This window comes from Malaya genurostris, chromosome 2 (assembly GCF_030247185.1).
Source record: "Malaya genurostris strain Urasoe2022 chromosome 2, Malgen_1.1, whole genome shotgun sequence".
Classification (NCBI taxonomy): Eukaryota; Metazoa; Arthropoda; class Insecta; order Diptera; family Culicidae; genus Malaya; species Malaya genurostris.
This window is the reverse complement of record NC_080571.1, coordinates 324,967,720-324,990,326: the sequence shown is the minus strand read 5'-3', so window position 1 is coordinate 324,990,326 and position 22,607 is coordinate 324,967,720. Positions and strand designations below refer to the sequence as shown.

Sequence of the window (22,607 nt, the reverse complement as noted above, 5' to 3'; positions counted from 1 at the left end):
AAAACTGGCAACCCCAGCAGTATTTTCAAATATTGAAAAAATAGAACGGCATCGTATCCCAGTTTTAAATTTGACAGAAAAACTGTTCGAATAAATATAACTAAAACGGCTTGCTGGGAATACGTTTGTACCAGTTTCAGTTCTATTATAGATCTTCCATATAACACTTCTAGCTTCTGAATTTGCTCTAAGAAGATAAGAGTCCAATACGTTGCACAGTTGGTCCGATGAATGACCCCATTTCTTAGAGGGACTAATTGGGCACACTCAAGCAAAATGAGTAGTGAGAATCATAAGGCAAAACTTATAGTGCATCAAAAATCACCAAAATCTTTATTTCAAAAGATTAATATGAAAAATAAACCTCTATTATAACATTTATGACTTTGCAATATATATCACATCTATCACTATAATAGTTTTCATACGCACAACTAATGAATTCCACAGTATATGAGAAAAGTTATGTTTGTTATAGAGATTTCGCACAATGTTCCAACAAATTTCTTGTGGCTAAAAGTCAGATGATATCATTATGAAATTCCTTTTTTTTTGTCTGAGTATTATGAAAATCCATATATTTTTTTCTAGTTGTAAACCAATTGTTACAAAAATTTTCGGAATTGAGTGAAAAAAGCAGACGGAATTGATGTACCGTTTGTTCGGTACGCAATGCAAATATTTTTACATAAAACTTCGAAATCAAAAAATTAAAATTGTTGGAATCTATAAGAAATTTTATATTATTGTTCTTTATAAAATTGAAGCATGTGATCTTGCCATTAGCCGAGGGATCAGTTATATTTCAACTACTCTCCATGCATTTCCATTTGCAAAAGGGCTGCCGTTCCACAATTTTTTTTAACTACAAATAAATGGCATGTTTAAAATAACAAAACGGTGAGTAGATTTTTAAATTTGATTTATGATTATTTATAGCTAGAATATAATTGTTTTGGACTAAATTTTCCCTGCAACATCAACATCCCTGTTTGATTTGAATCAAAATGTTGGTGTAGTCGAATGAAATAAATTTTGGTTACGGCTGATATTATTATTGAAATAAACTAACTATTTGTTACATGTCAACCAAAGTTGACTTAATATTATCGGCAATGTCTATGTTGAATCAATCCCGTGGATACAGTTTGTGCGCGTTTTATCAGTAAAATTTTCTCTGCTTCTTGCATTTCTTAGAGGGTTTTCAACAATTCAAGTGTATTGATGTATAGATAATTAATAATATTTTTGAAATTAATTCGACAGCTAAATGTCTTAGAAACTATAAATATCAATCAAAAGCTTGGTTTTTAAGTAATTTAAAACTAAAATAAAACGAAATAAAAGTAACTTCAAAAATTACCTTGCAAATTAGATTAAAAGTAATCATTTTATTCTTAAAAACAAACAAAAATGTATGGTTATAACAAACAAAAGTGTTAGTTGTAAAACCTAAGTTTAAGTTCATAAATTTCAACTAATAAGTTTGTATATTTAAAGCGCTGCAATTATTAACTTTATCTAGAGTTCGTTCATGTAAAACAAAGTTATCAAATAGAATCATTTTTACTTTCATATGCATTGCTTTAAATGGAGCGTGTAGGTTTGTTCCCACCTTAAATATAACAGTTGTATATTTATTTGGTGGTAAATCCATATTTATTTGCACGTCAATATTTAGCTAAGCTGTCGGTTGTTTACTAATTTCCAATTTTGCGAAACAGTTCAAAAAGTATATCCGTTCTTTGTTTATTGTTTATACAGTTGAATAAAACAATGGCTGGGCAGTTCCCTAGTGGTTATCAGAGCCCCAGTGGACAGAGAGGCAATTTCAACAGTCCAATGATGCAGCAACAATTGAATCAAATGGGTGTTTCTAATCAAATTGGCATGATGGGTAGGTATTCTACACCGGTTTTTTTCGTAAAATTCTTTGTCTTTTTTCTTTATGGCTTCTCACAAATTTTGCCAAAGTCAATCTATCTCAAACACATTTCCTCTGAACAAGCCTGATTTGCTGATATCAATGATAAACCTTGAGATTTCATTTTAATACATCGATGACTTTAGGTTTTGGCCAGAACAATGTCATTTCAAACCAACAACAAATGCAATCCAGCGGAGCTCAGGGTGGACAAGAGATGGTCATGAATCAAAATGTTCAACAACAGCAGCTGCAGTTGAGCGGTCAACAAACGTCTAATCCGAATCAAGTACCTGGTCAAGGACAGCAACAAGCACAAGGTCAGAACCAATCACAACAACAGCAAGGATCTCAGCAATCCCCACAACTAGGAATGACCACTACTGGCCAAACTAGCACAACCGGCGGAGGAAATATGATGGCTAACGTACCACCTGGACAGCCTGGATCTGGTCCAGTAGCAAATCTGCAATCATCGAATACACAGCAGAAAGAATTCAACCTGCTGACACTTTGTCGTATTGGTCAAGAAACAGTTCAAGATATTGTTAGCCGTTTCCAAGAAGTTTTCGGTATTCTACGCGTTATCCAACCACCGAATGGAACAAATCAAGGACTCACTTCGAGTAACGATAAAAAAGCTAAAGTTCAAGAACAATTTCGCACCATTCGATTACTGTTTAAAAGATTACGGCTACTGTACGATAAGTGCAATGATAATTGCCAGCAGGGCATGGAATATACGCACGTTGAAAGTCTTATTCCGCTAAAAGGTGAACAGGAACGGGCCGAACCAGTGCACACAGAGGAGTACAAGAAAGCTTTACAGGAAAATAGGGAATTGATTGAAATTGTAATGCTAAAAAATAAACAGCTACGAGAGATTATTGACAAGATTAGACTTACGATTTGGGAAATTAATACGATGCTTAGTATGAGAAGATGCTGAGGGTAAGTTGAATTGATTGTGCTTGAAAGGGATGAACCATCGTTTTATTTCTTTTAATCAAAAGTTTTCCGTTTACTGTTTGGTACGGTATTTTATTGCACCATGGTATTACCTTAACTCAAATAAATAGTCGGTTTCGTCTCGTATTATCTGTTCTCAGGAAAATAAATAGTATCACATCCTAAACACCAATATTTACAGGTATATTACCCCCCATTTTTTAATGTTCTTCCCGAAGTAAAAGACCATTCGCCCCAAATCACACCTTATTCTATCCACCATTAACACGACGCAATCACTCAAGACATCCTAATCCAGTGAGACATTTGCCAAGTCGGCCGATATTTTATCCTTCTTGGCGTTCTGCTGTCTAGGATTCGTTCGTCTACGCATAACTTGCTTCATAGTCGTATCCATGTCAGTTTTACTCTGGCTAACGTCCTCCTCTGGCAGTGGTTTGAATGTAACTACTTTTGGTGCCTTCGGATCAACCTCGTTGATTTCCGTGTTGTTGGTTGGCATCGGTTTGAAGGGAATGTGCTTCAAAGCGGTTTCCAGGTCCGCACTAGGAATCGTACCTATCGCTTCCTCTTCCTTCAGTTTGTTCATGTCGAACAACTGCTGGAGCTGATTGTATGCCGACTCCGCGATCATCGGAGATGCCGGGAGTTCGGATGTTTTGTTTACCGCATCCCGATGTTTTCCCTTGTTGAACTTCTGCTTCTGTTTGGTCTCCTTGGACCACGTTTCAAGCCATGATTTGCCGGCCACCATGTTCGATGATCCAGCCTGCTGCTTCTAAAAGGGACGCCATGTTTTATTTGTTGAATGATTTGTTTTAGTTACTCTGAACTAAGAAATTTACCTCCTCTTGATAATCGTCGGAGTCCACGTTACGTTTGCTACTGCCAGCATTAGTTCCTGGAACATAAAAAAAGTTTAATAATCAAAGCCGAATCTACTTATGCTAATCTTCCACAGAAAAAACGATTGCAAGATAACGTTATAAAAATTTATGTAGGTCTATTGAACAGAAAAAAGTAGGTCTATACCTATAGGCCGTGTTCTCTGTTGTGGTCCAATTTCGAACTGAACTTGAAAATCTGCATGGTCGCCCAGCCGGAAACCGAATCCAACTCGAGAGTCCGTTCCTGTACAAAGAAAAATCAAACGAATTAATTCGTCGAATACTTCAAATTGCCATGCGTAACAGTAGCATGCACATGAATGAATCGGAAGTAAAACGCCCTCTTCATTCAACAGTCTTCGTGAGCAGCACACGCAGAGCGCTCAGTATGATTAACCGGGATCACTTTCGATTTCGTTCGTCTGGCCAAGTTTGTAGTGGAAGCCGCGTGACCGGTTTTGGTACATCTTACAGGCCAACATAGCATATAGGGAAGGAAGCAATGATGAGATAATTGATGGCTCCGCTTTACGATAATCATGTGACATCATACCTTACTCAGAAAAACAAATGCGGAAACCTCGTGAGCGGTGCTTTGCACTGCACTTCTTGAACCGGTTCCCGCGATGCATATTTTCTAATGCATTATCTGAGCTTGCTGATAAATTTCCATTCGATATGTCAATTTCTGAGGGTCGTTTGTTTCGCAGAAAAAAAGTATATTTAAACAATATCTGATCTGTTTACGAAAAAATCATCGAATCATCATGCAATTATTTCATATTAGGAAAACTCATCATTTGTAAGCGTCTGCGTCCAATTACTGTGCTCTCATAATCTAGTTAGCAAACAATTCAATTAGACCATACATTGGCCAGACGATCCCGCAGCAATCGTAAATTTCAATACATCGCAGTGCTATCTTCAAAACCACTGAAAAACGATTTGTTACCGGCATCCTCTATTCGGTGCTTGCTCATATTGACAACCCCTCGGAGATTCAAATATTGAACGCAATTAGATTATGATCAAATACCGGCCACGGGTTTTCAATGCCCCTAGTATAGCCCAGACAACATTGAACGATCAATTATATTGCGTAACGCAAAAAAGCTGCAACGAATTTTGGATTATTGACACTCGAAATTGTTGGTTGAATGGATGTGCGTTTGGTAATGCTGCCATAGCTTACCTTTTCTGATTGGTGGGATATTGGAGTAGACTAGTGACAGAATTGAGGGTAGCTCTTCAGGTATGATAAACGCATTTGAGTCTGGAAAAAAGTACACAGAAAAATATTAGCTAGTACCTGTCTTGGAATCTAATTTAATTGTAGGTTTGAATATAAAATAGTCATTTATACGCACATATAATTTTAGTTTTTTGCGTCCCGTGAACGACACCTATGATGTAGGATGTAGCATCTAATAAATTACCCGTAGTCTAGCATATTTCATTGGTTCATGGTGAAACCTAAATTTAGTATTTTGTACAATCTATTTCTGACCAGTAGTATTAAAAGGCAAAAGAGACGAGTGGACGAAAAACTTGAGTCTTGTACGTTTGTCACCTTGAGACCGCCGAAGCCGGTTTAATTCTCACTGTTTTTATGGTACCGTCAACTCGCAACGGCGATAGAACGATTTAAATGCGACCATTTCATAGTATGCGACGAACCAGCAAATGAATAAATGACTTTTCAGCCTGATCATAGGAAATAAACTTACTGAATCAGGCATCATGCAAAGATCTGCGATTGCGAAAAGAAAAAGATTATGCGAAACTTGTAATAGCTGCTTCAAGTGATAGTAATTACATTCGTTCGTTGGAGGATTTTACTGGTTAGGAGATAATTGTGATGGAAATAATGCAAAAAGAAAAACAGATAATGACTGTTAAAAACCTCAGAGCTCAATAATAGCATATCGAAACAAACAAACAAAAAAAAACACCAACACAAGTTTATTTCTATATCGACCTTTTTTCCTACTTCATAAACGCATACAACTCAGCATGACCGTGAATAAGCTTAACCATGTTTATTAGATGCCGGCACTTTATTCGGTTCCTACCATTTTAAGCATTAGTTCCGTTACTGTCTACCGCACTGCATGGTAGCTGTGTTGGAAAGCATTTGATACATCCACGGTTATATGTCCGATTCGAATTTTGAATAAAAAATCGATCCGACTACAAAAAGTGAAAACAAATTGAATCATGCATTATATGTGAGTGCCAGTGCCATATAGAAATTGAGTAGTGTGGAAGAAAAATGGTGGGCACGAAGCCTTCGTATCGAGGCATTTATCGGCACATGTCACGTCGGTCCACTTAGGTAAAAAATTTTCACTGCATGAAACTTAATTTTACACACGGATTTTATCTGGAAAAGTTAGATTTTTAATTGATGATTCATAAATATCATTCTAGCAGTGGCAATGGGTAATTTGCAGGACTCTTATCCGCCATTTGCATTTATGACCGCTTCTAGACGACGCCTGAAGCTTTTGCAGACCTTGTCAATATAATCTGATGACATTTCTCTCCAATGCTTTGTTATGGAGGTCCGTAGAGAGATAAAATCCGAGTGAGGATGTTCACATACACGTGCTTCAATATTCGCCCATTCACTTTGGACCAGGCATGTTGTCCCTCAACCACATTTGTGTGATTGACGGTGGTCCTCTTCTTCAGATTACTAAGCAGTTTCTTGCTTCGCTCCACTCTTGCTGCTTTAATTCTGTCAGTAATCATATGTCTTTTAACTCGAGCTCTAGATTATCCTTTTAAGCCATATTTCACAACTCTTCTCACCGTTGCTTCTGATACATTAGCCTGCTTTACCATTTTTTAAATGCTTCGAACGGAATTACGAGTTACTTTCATCTTAATGGATTGTATCAACCCTGGCGTTCTCACAGATCGCTTCCGACCACTTCCAGGTTTTCTTGGAAATCCTGTTGGAAATCCAACTGACGCCTTAAGGTGAAATGTAGCGGAATGCGAAAATCGCGTTTTTGATCAATTATTCAAAAACTAGACCGATTTTCGAAAAACCAAAAACACTTAAGTTTTCGAAATCAAATTTATCATAACTAAGTATTCTTAGAATTTTGAAATTTTGCTTTGCCGAGCCGTAATTGGTTTTTGAAATGTATAAACGGTAACTGTTCCGTTCCACGGGGATGATTTTAGAACTGAAAAGTAGTGTTTGTAGCAGAATTTCACAAAGAATCTGAAAATGCAACTCAAAATTATAAAATTTTAGCTAAAATAACCGAAATTTGAAAAAGTTTACATAAACTTTTCCGCATTTTTTTATTGCTTGCGCGCTGCTGTTTCGTATTGAGGTGGTGTGAGAAATGCACGGTGGGCACGGTGGCATTATATCGTGAGCAAAAATTACATATCAAATAATGACGCGAATTTATGCAGTATTGGGTTTTGTGTTGAAATAAAAACGAGTTGAATACAATAAAATGAGTATTGTAAGAGTAGCTTGTAGCTTGTCAATGATGAAGTTACAGTTTTGCTATAAAAATTGCTACAATATAAAATAATACCTGTTATACGACATCACACAGCCAGGCTTTATTGCTTCAGCAACATCAATGCATTGAACTCAACAGAATTGGACATTTTTAGCATTGTAAATGACAGTTACTTAGAAAATAAACAATTTCTTGCAATACCCATTTTATTGTATTCAACTCGTTTTTATTTCAACACAAAACCCAATGCTGCATAAATTCGCGTCATAATTTTATATGTAATTTTTGCTCACGATATAATGCCACCGTGCCCACCGTGCATTTCTCACACCACCTCAATACGAAACAGCAGTGCGCAAGCAATAAAAAAAATGCGGAAAAGTTTATGTAAACTTTTTCAAATTTCGGTTATTTTAGCTAAAATTTTATAATTTTTAGTTGCATTTTCAGATTCTTTGTGAAATTCTGCTACAAACACTACTTTTCAGTTCTAAAATCATCCTCGTAGAACGGAACAGTAACCGTTTATACAATTCAAAAACCAATTACGGCTCGGCAAAGCAAAATTTCAAAATTCTAAGAATACTTAGTTATGATAAATTTGATTTCGACAACTTAAGTGTTTTTGGTTTTTCGAAAATCGGTCTAGTTTTTGAATAATTGATCAAAAACGCGATTTTCGCATTCCGCTACATTTCACCTTAACACGAAATACAGTAGCCCTTGAACATTTTTAAAGAGCCATGATATCTGAAACTGATTTCTGACTTGTCGTACATTTTTCAAAAAGTCTTCCTTAATAAAAACAATTTCAAGTATACCAATCTGTTTGTAAATAATAACCACAGAGAACAGACATCCAAGCTAGTATACATACTCAGAAAAGCTGTGTAAAGCATACAAGTAAATATCCGTTAAAAATCTGTTTTAATCCACCTAGTGGTGTAATGATGCCTTTCTCATTTTCATTTTCTCCTGTATATTACAGCAGAAATTCCCCGAAATACTACAATTTAAAAAAGTTTAGAAAATAGTTTTGAAGATTTCTGTTGCGTAATACTGCTACATTCATATACTACATTTGAATTTAAGCCGAATGAAAATTGGAATATTCTTATGGAAGTTGGATCTAAATGAAATTGTGGATTTTTGTATGGGATTATAAGACCTTTAATTTGAATCAAAGTTTGTGAAAATCGGTTCTGCTATCTCAGAGAAAAGTGAGTGACATTATTTTCACAATTTTGGTGCATATCTCCCTGTAATTCCGAAACCGGCAGTCAGATCCAAATGAAATTCAGGAACTTTGTATGGGGTTATGAGACTTTTCATTTCAATCTAAGTTTGTGAAAATCGGTTTAGCCATCTCCGAGAAAAGTGAGTGACATTATTTTAACTGTTTTGGTGCATATCACCCTGTAGTTCCTTTGTATGGGGCCATGGGACCTTTCATTTGAATGAAATTTGTGAAATTTGGTCAAGCCAGCTCCGAGAAAAGTGAGTGACAATATTTGTCACACACACACTCACTCCCCCCCCCCCTTCCTCACACACACACACACACACACACACACACACACACACACACACACACACACACACACACACACACACACACACACACACACACACACACAGACATTTGCTCAGTTCGTCGAGCTGAGTCGAATGGTATATGACATTCGGCCCTCCGGGTCTTGGTTCAGAAGTCGGTTTTTGCAGTGATTGCATAGTCTTTAGCCTAGGCAAAAACATCGTTGCGCACGACTTTGCACACATAAATTACCATTGCATGAAAGCTCGAACGCAAGACTCCATAAGGGATTACTGGGCTGCTCGAAGCGCCTCTACAGGAGAATTGCTACTTGGTGATTGCTTTTTAAAACAACCGTTGAATTTCTTACACACATTGAAAACTCTACTTGCACGTCTGTTCTCTGTGCAATAACTGACACCTGGAGCAAAGTTTTGTAAAACTAGGTTGAGTGATTTGAACGGTAAGGTAGTATTAGTGAGAGTCTCAAAATTTTCTGACGCATGCTGTATATTTAAACCGGAAACGAAGGACAACGGAGGAGGCAATAAGTTCAATCGGTCATCAACTTAAATTTGAATAGTTCTAAGATCAGTTTTTGATTGCTTTGTGTCATCACTTATATGATGTTTCTGATTTTCTTATTCATCACTCAGTAACCACGGAGGCGATAGTCGGATCGGAATAAAAGTCAATAACAGTCAAAAGAACTGTGTGGGATTTTATTGGAACCGAAGTTTATATAAATTACAATTGCATTCAAGCTCGAACGCAAGAGCCCATAAGCAATTGTTGTGCTGTTCAAAGCGCCTCTATAGGCGAATTGCTACTTTGCCCAAAAACCTTACTTACTCACTTAACCTAAATTTCTTACAAACATTGAAATCACTCCATGGATATATGTTCTTTGTGGTTTAATTCCGAAGTGCATTAATCCGTAACTCTTAACTTCTGGAAACGAAAGTCGGATCCAGATAATTTTTTTGAAGCCGTAGCAGTTAGCGTTTGAAGATTCATGTTTGATTGGTTGTTAAAGTTTATGCTGCCATCTCTAACGAAATAAGGTTACGTTATCTTCATATTTTTTTAGCACGTATTGCTGAAAACCGACACAGTGAATTTCTCCATACCCATACAAACTTTGAACCTCGGACGCGAAGTTTTTCCGATCGAGCTAAAATTTTGCATGATGCTTCCAAAAGGAACACGAAAGCTGAAATCAATATTTTGTCCCACTATATTGCACAGCATTTCTTTCACGAGAACAGATACGAGTTTTATATTAATTCTGAATAAATTATATTACATTTTTCGAAATCACATTGAAAAATATTACGCATCTTTTTTTTTAATGTATATTATTAATTGGATTATGAAGAAGAAAAAAATCTCTCTTCTTCAGTATGGTTTATGAATGCCCCCTTACAAACTAACTCACTTTTTTATGACCTTCGAATCGATTCAATAGAAGATTTCTTGATTTTTTTTCGGAATTTACTCATAGTACTAAAGAGATAATACTAAGAAAAGATTATCTAGTCTATTACGAAATATAACAAAATGTTGCTGCCGTGCTCGGTAAAATTTTTAATTTTCTCCTAGTGTTATAATAGAGTATAATCCTAGTTTTTCTATTTCCTCCTAGTTTTATAATAAAGAAAGAAAATAATTGGCGAATACCTGGATTCTTGTGCTGTGTTTTTATCGGGTTCGTGAATAAGAATTACTTTAGCGTTTTCTCATCTGTTAGGAAAGTGAGCCAATGCTAAACACTTGTTTAACATTTTACCTTTTTTTGAGTCTCAAGGCAACATGGAAAGATTTTTAATAAGAATATCAAAAATTCCATCATTGTCTGGAGCCATTTTCAGTAGGACTTACAACGTTCAAGTTAAAGTTGTTCTAATCCCTCTATTAGTATAATGATCCTTATTTCATGACCGTTTATGTGAGAATCCGATGTGGCTCGATGCATTGTTCCATTTTGGAGTTATTTTCCATTGATGCCAGAATCTGAAAGCGTTATTTCCGAAGATGTTTGATTTGGTCAGTTTTGAAGATTTGTTACACGTTTTGCACCGTCAATTTAAATAACGGCTTAAAAGTGAAATGCTTATCACCCTGTTATTCGAAACCGGAGGTCGGATGCAGATAAAATTAAACAACATTCTCTGGTATCATAAGCCTTTGAATGTAAGTTCGCTGAAATATGTTTAACCATCTTCGAGATCTCGAAACCAGTTCCAGTTGGATGTTTTGACTCTATTTCTGTTACTTCCAGAATCGGAAACCGGTATAGTCAAAGAAAGTTTTCCAGCACATCATCCATCCAATCCTACAAACTAGAAAAATTGCTTTTCAGTTTCAAGGAGGTTGCGGCTTTTCACATAATTTCGTTCAAAAGTACGCTCTTTAAATTATTTTGTTGGGCTTATCATCCAATAATGTCGGAACCGGAAGTCAAATTCATAGAGCAAATAGGAATTTATGGAACAAGGGCCAAAATCTCCGCGTCCAGCGGAGATCATTTGGCCGGAGGTATTTTGGCCATATATTTCCGGATGTAATCAAAATGAAGTACATCGTGTCTCACAATTTTAAAGACTATTCCATTCTCTAAAATATTAGGTATGTTGATGTTCTTCATTTAAATTACAACCAGTGATATGAGCCCGAGCCGAAATATATTATAGTATGTTCACATTAGCGCTGATATCAAGTGATATACGGATATACTTGATATCCGATGATATCATGTGCGATATCACTGATATCCCATACAATTTGATGTCAACGCGTATCACCATTTTAGCATGATATCCGAGATATTATGTACGATATCATGTCGAGTTGTCAAAAATCGCAACTAGCAACACGGATAATGGCATTGGTTACCCTATACACGCAGAGAAATGGAGCATGTTTAAAATAACAAAACTGTTAGTAGATTTTTAAATTGAATTTATGATGATTTCTAACTAATATATGATTGTTTTTAACTAATTTCTGTTCGATTTGAATCAAAATGTTGGTCTAGTCGATTGAAATAAATTTTTGTTATGGCTGATTTTATTATTAAAATAAACTAAGTATTTATTACATGTCAACCAAAGTTGACTTGATGTTATTCTGCTATACCTTTACCATCTAAAAAGATTTTGTTCAATATATCTTTGATCATATTTGTGTAATTATGCAACTAAGTTTACTGTTTAAATGAACCATATTAGTTCAATATCTTATAAACCAGAGCAATTTTTTTTCTCCAAAGCATTTTTTTTCTCCCGCGGATAAAGTTTGTGAGCGTTTTATAAGTGAAATTTTTTCTGCTTCTTTCATTTCCTAGAGAGTTTTCAACAATTCAAGCTCTTTGGACATTGCATAACATTTTATAACACATTTCCTTTACGAAAACGCGCCAAATCATTGGATGCCAATTAAAATGCCAGAGCTTGATTGTGGCATGTGTATAATTCGAGCCCCTCGCGACTAAAAGGCTATATGTCTTGGAATTTAAAAATATCAATCAAAAGCTTGGTTTTAAAGAATTTTAAAACGAATATAAATCGAAATTAAAGGTAGCTTCAAAAACTACCTTGCAAATTAGTTTGAAAGAACTAATTTCATTCTAAAAAAGACAAACAAAAATGTATGATTGTAACAAACAAAAGTGTTTGTTGTAAAAAATAAATTTAAGTTCATTCATTTCGACTAAAAAGATTGTAAATTCAAAGCGCTACAATTATCAATTTTAACTATATTTCGTTCATTTATAAAAAAATGTTCAAATTGAATTTACTTTGAAATTGTTTGTGAAGAAAAGCACAAGTAAAATATGTGTTATTTTTATCAAAATATTTATTGAAACAGACTAATCCATTGAGAAAAATTAATTATTATGTTTTGTAGTTTAAAGCAGCGATATTCGCTATATTGAACCAGATTTTCTTTTGTCACTATGTCAATAAAACAAATTGTTGTGTGAAACCCACATTTGGTTATCTTTAAAAAAATTACTCTGCGTGTAGGACCTATTATTTGAATCTATCCACATAATTTCGTCAAGAAACATCGCTCCAATTTACTGGGTAAAATTGTGAAAATCGATAGAGACATCTCTGAGAGTATTAAGTCCGCATTTTGAATTTATTTACACAAATCACCCTGTTACACCGAAACTTTCCCTGTTTCATGAGACTTTCCTTTTATTCTATTTTGTGAAAATCGATAGTTCCATCTCTGAGAAAATTTAGTGCACATTTTTGTCACTTGTAGTGAGGGGCTAACTACTGGCACATACTCGACTGTTCGCTTGAATCTTAGAAAAAAAATTCCGCTTTATTTCGGAACGTTCTCTTTTCTATTACATAAATTTTCCAATTATATACAACAATTGGAGCATTTCTCACACGATTCACATAAGTGCAAAACTCACATTTTATTCCCGACATACAGCATATCTTCTAAAGAAATGTTTTCGGTGCATTTCCAGTACTCTTGTAGTACAGTTAAATTTATTCAACATTCAGAGCAAAAGACGAAAAATACACGTTGTTTCATTCGGAAAATTCCTAGCACATAAAACGAGACTATTGGGATCAGATCAAATTAATTTATCACAAAGCTACAATTAGCTACAAATGGCCACCGTGATAGTTTTTTTTTCAATAATTAATAGGTCTGTTAGGTAACCCTTAATGCTTCCTTTCACAGCCCAACATCATTCGGTGCTAAATTGCAGATTGAATAAAACCCTAACACCCAATTACACACTTCATTAAGATGTTTGACCGAGGGTTTTACTGCACCGACAGGCACAGTCGGTTTTCACTCCTTTGTGTAAATAATTTCAGTAGAGTCTCGTCCAGCGGAGATCATTCAAGAAACTAGGTGTTTAAGGGTGGCTCAACATTGTTAGAGAAACAATAACTTCCATTCAAATGGTTCATCACCGAAATAAAGTTAATTTGACCTATTGTAGTGTGAAAATATGTTGAATAGAAAAGTGTTAATTGTTACTTATGTGGAGCCTAGGATTTTGTTTTGTCCGAATCATGTATACATACTTCGAAACGCAATCGGTAAAATGCCTTTCAACATTTTATAACTTCAAACCACCCTAACACGCGTATGCCTTTTTTGTTTTGGTGTTTATTGCACGGTTAATATCCTAAACCCCAGACGACTCAGGGGTGGCTGAAATTCATGGCAGTGGTTGAGAAAACCATGTTAGTGTAGTAAAAATCTGTAGCTTTTTAATAAAATTAATAATTTGACGCATTTACATAAGAGAGGTTAGCCATAATTCGACTGCGAAGTTGAATGAAACTTTTTAAAACAATACCTTCATTGATTCCGTGTGTACCAGATTTAGCTGCATGTTACTATCGTTAACAACTCTGCGATCGTCGGTTCTAGCATCAAATAGATATGCGGGAAAGTAGGTTATTTATGTTTGATGTTGCTTTTTGCCGAACATGTGATTACGCCGGTGGGTAAACAGTATTAGTACGTATTGCCACAATGTACTCGTGTATCTGATGAACGCTTGACGAAGTGTACCAAGCATAAAAGTTGTTTAGCACTTCAACTAAAGAGATAAATTGAAAGGCCATCTTGGGCTACAACGAAGCGTAATGCCTATGACACATATTTCTTCATTTCTATGCAAATTATCGAGTTTCACATACTTGCTATGGTAAATGTCAATAATGCACCCGGTTCGTATTTGGAGCTTCGGTAATGGATATTGAATACTTCTGAGCACTTGTTGGTTTGAGAAAACATTGCATAAGAGCAAGTTATTAGGATTAACTAATTTGGCTCGTCTTTTTGCCTTGTGGCAGCTAGATAACAGTGGTTGTGGAGATAGATAGCAGTTTATTATCCTAAAACAATCTGCGAGCTGTAAAGGATCTGGCAGACGAAATATTTTGGCGAAGAATTTATTAAATTGTTTTTTCTTTGTTTTATATCTTTTAGAAGATAACCAAAATCGGAGAATCTTTGTCAATAACTAGTTGTATATTTGGAGAACACATTAGTAAACTAGAGATCCTGTTATAATCAGAAACAAGCAGAAAGGAAGCCAAAAGTAATCAAACGAAACGTCAAACGTTGAACCAAACGAGGAAACATTGTTTTTTGCTGAAAATTCAAGAGCAGTATTATTATCAAGGCTAAAACAAGTTAGCCAAGGAATTTAATTATTGAAATGTTAAAGAAAGAATTTTGTTTAATAAAGATTATTATCATTAGATGCAATTATCAAATTATTGTTTTGGTAATCAAGTAACATGGATCAAATCACGTGTATACTGAACCAAAAATGTGATTCAAATTATCTCTATTGTGGGAAGCTTCAACTCGGGTTAATTTTTGATACAGGTCGGAACATACCGCCATTTCATCTGTGACAAAATACCTCCATTACAGGTGTTTGGTTTTTTAAATTCTTCTTCAGGAATCAAGAAACAGAACTAATTGGCTCAAGTGTGGCACTTGAGCTGCCCCTAGTTATTTGGAGATTCGGTTCTCGAACCCTCTGGGGTTGGGTGAGAAAAGATAAAATATCTTTCAATTTTAGCTTCCCATACACAGATTCAACCATGTATGGAGAACCAAAAACCCTGACACGTAGTTGCGTCAATGCGAGAGAATTACGTATCAGATGCTATGAAGTACGCAATCGCACTTACACAAATCACAAAAATAATATTCAGTACTCTGAAGAGTTGCCATGTGATAGTTGAGTTTGCGATGTTTAGTCAGAGCTCTAACCAGAATCCTGCAATGATGCTTGGAAAAATAGACATTGTGCCATTTTCAGATTCAAATCTGGTAAAAATGCTGTTGCCTGAGCGCCAGTTTGCTAGTTGCGCCAGTAGCTGGCATGTTTGGATGCAGCCCAAGAACGAATCCTGTGCTTTATCCTACTAGTTGACTGTGATAAAGCTGGATAGTTCATTCGTGATACCAGCGAACGAAATAGTTCATGACTGGTAATTTCCAACTGCATCGTCATCTTATGAGGTCATGTCACGTAGAGTGAAAATGCAATAGTTACATAATCCCGCAATTGAAACTCAGATACTTGAGTGAATTACGTAGCCATATCAACGCTTTTTGCTTCGCAGAACCAATAAACTACCCATAATCGTCAGTGTTCACGAGAGATAAGAAAGATTATCCTACATAGTCTTTCTTATCTCACACATCGCTTGGCAGTGTGATGAACTAACATTATAAACAACTAAGTATTGTATGAGAGCAAATAAAAGAAATGAATTTATTTTTGATGGCTTCAGTCAAAGACATCATATTAACAAGATATCCAGCTCTCACATTTCCCGAACAAATCATTGGCAACAACATTTTTTGCGAGCATGGTGCCCACAGCAGCACTGCGCACCTATACAATTGACATGATATGTTGAATGTGACACCGTGCGATGGCGTTGCTGAACTGAAGATTGATTTCGCTCCAAACTGACAGGGTCTGCTTTAGTTCTACTGGAATTCATATAATATGCAAAATATGATGTCATCGCACGGCGAAGGCCGGTTATACAGCAAATATTCCCAAAAATAGACATATTTTCTATCTACGAAGTCTGTTCAAAAAGTTCCCGGAATTTTTTAATTGCGCGCGTCTGGAGAGTCCGGTGGTCAAAATTTTTTTTCATTGTGTTGGTACATATGTCCCTAATGTATGGTGAAATTTTCAGCTGTATTCATTGTTTACATTCTGTCTTGTAGCGGCTGGTGTAGACGTGTTTTTTTGAGCTCGGCGATTTTTGTTAGTTTAAACAATGGAAGAATTGAAGAGTCAAAGAATTTGTATTAAATTTTGCGTGAAAAATGAAATAAAGTGTAACCAAGTGTGCGAAATGTTACAGAGAGCCTACGGTGAGTCTGTTATGAAAAAAAAACAAGTGTTTACGAGTGGTATAAGCATTTCCAAGATGGCCGCGAAGACGTTGAAGCCGACGAACGCTCCGGTCGAGCCAGCACGTCAATAATCGATGAAAATGTGGGAAAAGTGGAAAAAATGATTATGGATGATCGCCGAGTCACTATTAGAGAAGTTGCTGATGAAGTTGGCATATCAGTTGGCTCATGCCATCATATTTTTTCAAATGTTTTGGGCATGAAACGAGTGGCAGCAAAATTCGTTCCAAAACTGCTGAATTTTGATCAAAAAAACAAACGCATTACCATCGCTCAGGAGCTGTTTAACGACGTCAACGACGATCCAAATTTACTTGAAAGGGTCATAACTGGTTATGAAACATGGGTGTACGGTTATGATGTCGAAACAAAAGCACAATCGTCCACGTGGAAGCACCCAACGTCACCAAGACAAAAATCGCCGAGCTCAAAAAAACACGTCTACACCAGCCGCTACAAGACAGAATGTAAACAATGAATACAGCTGAAAATTTCACCATACATTAGGGACATATGTACCAACACAATAAAAAAAATTTTGACCACCGGACTCTCCAGACGCGCGCAATTAAAAAATTCCGGGAACTTTTTGAACAGACCTCGTATGCCTATGTTAGTCAGTCTAATTATGAGATGCAGTTTCGAGCTACGCAAGACAAAGCCCACAAATGATCCGTTTACGATTGTTTTTTTAGGCACCTGCAGTCATTCAGTCATTGGCACGGAATTACACCTTGACTTGCGAGCTCCCGTTTTAGTGGCATTTTACGACATGGAACAGGAAACCAGAGGATCAATTCTTGTTTTAAATAATTCTACCGGATGCCACATGGCTTATCTGTTTAGTGGACTTATACCACCGGGACAGCTGGACCGCAGCATTATTCTTAGCCAGTTGAGAACCGCTACTGACACTACACGGCTATATAAGCTGCTCGGAAAGAGAAGTTGATATTGAAGATTAATTTCCATTAATGGCCGAGCTGCCGGTAAAAATATAAATATAGGGATAAGGAGTGTATCGATAAGTAGTTAGCAACATTCAAACAGTTACTACTCTGAAATGTCTTAATTTTTTGCAGCGTGTTTTGCGGTGACATGTTTGTTTACATGTCAATAACAACTGCGCAATCGATTGGTTTCGGTACGGTTTATCGTTTCAATGATGAGTCGAATTAATCCGGAAACGCGAAAGAAAATTCTGCACACTTGGTGCTCAGAAAGTGGTGTCACGTACAACGAAATTGCAAAACGGGTGAAAGTGCACCACACCAGTGTCAAAAATATTATCGAGAAGTTCGGTAAGACCCTTTCCATGAAGGATTTGCCCCAATCCGGTAGGAAAACGGGTCCCAGCCAGCCCGCCCGGGACTTAAAAGTGGTTGAGTACATCTGGAAAAACCCATCGGCGTCGACGCGGGATTTGGCCAAGCAGTTCAACACCAGCATCGGGATGATTCAACGGATCAAAGTTCGGAACTCCCTGAAAACGTACAAGAAACAGAAGGTGCCGAAAAAGTCCCTGGTACAGCAAGTTCAGGCCAAAACAAGAGCGCGAAAACTGTATAACCGGATTCTACAGAATAAAGACGGATGCATCCTGATCGACGACGGAACCTACGCCAAGGAAGACTCTCGAGCGCTGTCAGGACCGCAATATTATACGAAATCGGTGTACCAGGACCTGGACGACGCTGACACCACGGTGGCCATGGAAAAGTTTGGGCAGAAGGTCTGGCAAGCAATTTGTACCTGTGGTTTGTGGTAGTCGATTTTCTTCACAAAGGGCACAATTAACGCCAAGGTGCACGAAATCATAAGGCTCCTCCTCTCTTCTGGCCGGATTTGGCTTCAGCCCACTACGCCAACTCCGTTCTACAGTGGTTGTCAAAAAATAATGTACAATTCGTGGAAAAGGACATCAACCCACCGAACTGCCCAGATCTTCGGCCAATTGAAAGGTATTGGGCAATTGTCAAGCGGCACTTTCGGAAGGAAGGTACAGTGTCCCAAAACATGCAGGAGTTAAAAAAAACTGGACAGCTGCCACCAGGAAAGTCACAAAAGTAACTGTGCAGAATTTAATGAAGAATGTCAATTCCAAAGTGCGAGCGTTTCACAGAAACTAGGATTTTCTTCAATATAATCAGTGAATGCATAAAAATGTAATTTTTCTTTAATATAACGAAACTGATGTCAAAATATGTTTTTTTCGCTTTTTTATTCAATAATCAATGTTGCTGACTACTTTTCGATACACTCCTTAATACCGGTTGGAACATTCCGCCATTTTTTCTGTGACAAAAACACCAAGTTAACAAGTTAACAAAATATGGTCTTAACAGTGAATGGATTTTTAAATTTCATCTTATAAACACAATCCTCTCGGAGCTGTTTTCTGTAACGCTCCTATTCGGAACAGACTTGTGAACTGGAATAGCTTTTCCTCCTTCAGAAGCAATATATAAATCACGTTCACAATTGAAGTGCAGCTAAAATATGTATTTAAACTTCAAAACCTAAAATATTCTTAATTTTTCCCTGTTAACTCGCCGGAATGAAGTTAACAGAATTTCATCCGTTTAATTCTTAAATTTGTATTTTAAGGAAATTGAAAAAAAATTAACAACGGTAATCGTTCTATCATTCTATTATTGCTTCTAAGGGACTCAGTCCTCCGTGCTTTTGTTAACTACTCCAATCGGTAGTCGTTATTAGTAGTACGGCCAAATAAACCGATTCCGGTTATTCTTTCAAGAATTGAAGAAAAATATTTTGAATAGTATGATATTATGATTGATATGAGAATGGTATCATTACACCACTAGGTGGATTAAAATAGGTTTTTAGTTATGAACTACTCTCTGAAAGGCAGAATCGAATGGGTTTTTGTCTTTCTCGTACAGAAAAGTTATACAATTACTGTAAAAAACTGTCTTTTGGACTGAGGCCCGGAGGACACCATTCGAATCTGTACATCGAGTACGTAAAATGTCAGTATGTGTCTTTGTGTGTGTAACATTTTGGTGTCCTCACTTTTCTCGGAGATGGTTGAGTCGATTTTCCTAAATTTAGATTCAAATGAAAGGAAATCCTTAATTTTATCTTGATCTAACTTTTGGTTCCGAAACTACAGGATGGGTAGTGTAAAAATTTCCATAATAAGGATGTTTTTCGTAAATGACAAATGTGAAGAGCGCTAATTTCATTAAAAATTATTCATAAATTTCTCTAGTTTGTAGATTTTATTGACGGATGGTCGAAAAATCTCACTTTTGTAATATCGGTTTTCAGTCTCCGGCTTCGGAAGTACCGGAAAAGAACTTAAATTTTTGTTGAAAATGGCATAGAACATAGATACGATGCATATTTATGTAGAACAGGGGACTTTTTACTATGACAATTATTTGAAGATTCGCATTTTAAAGTATATACATCAATAAAGCAAAGTATGTTTGTATCAATTGACTTTCCATGCAAATTTAGATGTACACACTTTCTTTCTTTTTAACGGCTAAATTTAGTAGTCAATGTGTCCTCTTTTTCTTTTTGCAACATTCAGTTAAGTTTAGATAATTTTGGTATAAACAAAAAAAGAAAATTATCGAATGATAGTAGGGAAAGGTGAGACTAGTCATTTAGACAAGCGAAAAACATCACCTTCTACCGACGGAGAACCGCGTACTGTTTCTTCTGACACAGGCTGTATATGTTACATAAATTTCATATTTTTAAATGAAGACAGACTCTAATACTAAGTCTTGAGGATTTATGGGTGCCTAATTGCGGTATGAAGTCACAGAGACGAGACTGTGAATTTAACCGCACGAACCGTGCAAAGACTGAACATGTACGGATCTCTGCGTAATCGAGTTATCTTCTAAGTTGTGTTCAGTTGAAAGAACCATTTTCCCGGAATGGAAAAGATTTCCGACTCGAGTTGTGTTTGGTTTTTCGATATTTAATTCATCATTTGTTTTCAAGATTATTTTTCGTTGGGTACTAATATAAAATAAATAAAGTTCATGGCAACTGTACGTCACAACGAATAACACGAACTATGTCCAGTTTTAAGTTCTAAAATTCACGTCATAAGTCGTTTTCTAGTCATTTTTCGCAGGTAATGTACACTACATGTTATAATATATCAATATTTAAAATAAATCGACCCTGTACAATGATTTGCATAGCTAATGTTATGCACATCGGAAATTTTCACATCCTAATTTGCCCATAGGTCTATAAAAGTTTATTTTGATTACATAAGGTTTTGTTCATTCGGCTAAATTTTGTGACATCCATAAACTTTACGACCCAAACTGAGAGTTGGATGCGGGATTATAATTAATTCAGTTAGATAGTCCCGAAAGCTTCAGTTCTCAGCAGTGTGACTATTTACGCCTATTCATTAATCAATTTTAGATGGGCAGACAACAACCACGAGGAGAAAATGCAAGAAAAACAACAATAAATGCATGCGCGATTACTTTCTCAGCTCTCAACGTCTTTGGAATGCACTGGCCAGGCGTAGAGCAGAAGTGCAAGCCGGTGTTTTGGGTGACCGTATACTCACTACTAGCGATACTACTAACAAGTGCGGATTTCGAAAAATTTACGTTTTTGCCTCCTTTTCGTTGTAGTATATACACTTCCCATATAATTAGCAGTGCTAGTCCGATAGGTAGATAGACGGATACTCAGTTTTTATCAGCAGCATAAACGGCTGCGTGGATGCGTGGAGGCGTAAAAGTTGATGCGCGAACGATGCGAATTTACTCTCACTCTCGTTCAAGATCTTACCAATAGGCGACGTAATATTCAAATGTCACGATACTACACTGTCATCCGGAGGTTGTGCAATAAAGGTGACAAGCAGTTGGACAACATTTTTTGCGTTCCAGCTGTGAGCCATAGTGCTATGCCAGTTAGATTAACATATTATGCGAAGGTTGACACTCACATGACACTGTAACAAACGCTACCAATAGCAGCAGTGATCCCGTTGGGCGAGACAGAAGCTTCATCTTAGATTCATCACTTCTTAGTCGGCAGGTTTCAAATATTCCGTTGGCGTTCCAGAAGCTCGCGATTTCAAGATCTCACTAGATTTGATTTCAATCAAATCATTTACATTCCAGCGCTACACGCTGGAGAGCTCGATATAAAACTCTTTTTCCACCTGATAATGATCCGAAACTCTCACATACCACCGCTGTAGATAATCATCTCCTACTTTTATTTTTTTGCACAAAAGAGGTTGAGACTGTCGTTCAATTGTTTTTTTTTTTTTCAATATTATTTCTCACTTTCAGTGCTGCTCAAGATTTAGCCTTGAACAAATCACGCTCATACAGACATACGGTCCACTATTTTACCGACCACCGTTTTCGTATGTTGAACCAACGAGCACGAAGTTACAACTGATCGTATTTTACTTGAGCAGTCTGTAACCCGCCTGTGGGTCCACTCTTGGGTGGGGTGACTGCTACTGACGAGGCACACATACGTTATAAAGCTCATCGTTGCAGCCACACTACTTATCGGACCCTGCTGTATGCTGATTCACAAAAACTCTCTCTTTTCATATTGGTCGTTGTTTACAGATTGGAAAATGCGAACAAGTCGTCTGTGGTGTGGTGAGCTAAGCTCTCTCAAATATTCTCTCACACTCTTTCTTAAGACCCACGAGGCCACTCGAACAATCCGGATCATGAGCTTACTCGAACCATTCTCAGCTTTCAGTGTACACTTTGACCGATCTTTACTAATTCCAAACTCTGCGATTTCCCTTGACCTACGACAATACGACTATAAAGGTTAGTACATCCGGGCCGAGCGGGGCATTTGCACAG

The 22,607-nt window shown here is 36.7% G+C and overlaps 2 protein-coding genes across 2 annotated transcripts; one reads left to right on the top strand and one right to left on the bottom strand.

Annotated features, from left to right (window-relative positions):
- The first annotated feature begins 1,645 nt into the window (after positions 1 to 1,645).
- LOC131431401 (mediator of RNA polymerase II transcription subunit 30) lies at positions 1,646 to 3,019 on the top strand. Its single transcript, XM_058597091.1, has 2 exons — positions 1,646 to 1,897; positions 2,071 to 3,019. Exons 1-2 carry the CDS (start codon positions 1,777 to 1,779, stop codon positions 2,871 to 2,873), a joined length of 924 nt encoding a protein of 307 aa, XP_058453074.1. The 5' UTR covers positions 1,646 to 1,776; the 3' UTR covers positions 2,874 to 3,019.
- On the bottom strand, positions 2,945 to 22,242 carry LOC131431402 (uncharacterized). Its single transcript, XM_058597092.1, has 5 exons — positions 21,716 to 22,242; positions 4,973 to 5,053; positions 3,926 to 4,024; positions 3,739 to 3,794; positions 2,945 to 3,671 (listed from the first exon to the last, which is right to left on the bottom strand). Exons 1-5 carry the CDS (start codon positions 21,777 to 21,779, stop codon positions 3,183 to 3,185), a joined length of 789 nt encoding a protein of 262 aa, XP_058453075.1. The 5' UTR covers positions 21,780 to 22,242; the 3' UTR covers positions 2,945 to 3,182.
- Between the last annotated feature and the right edge of the window lie 365 nt (positions 22,243 to 22,607).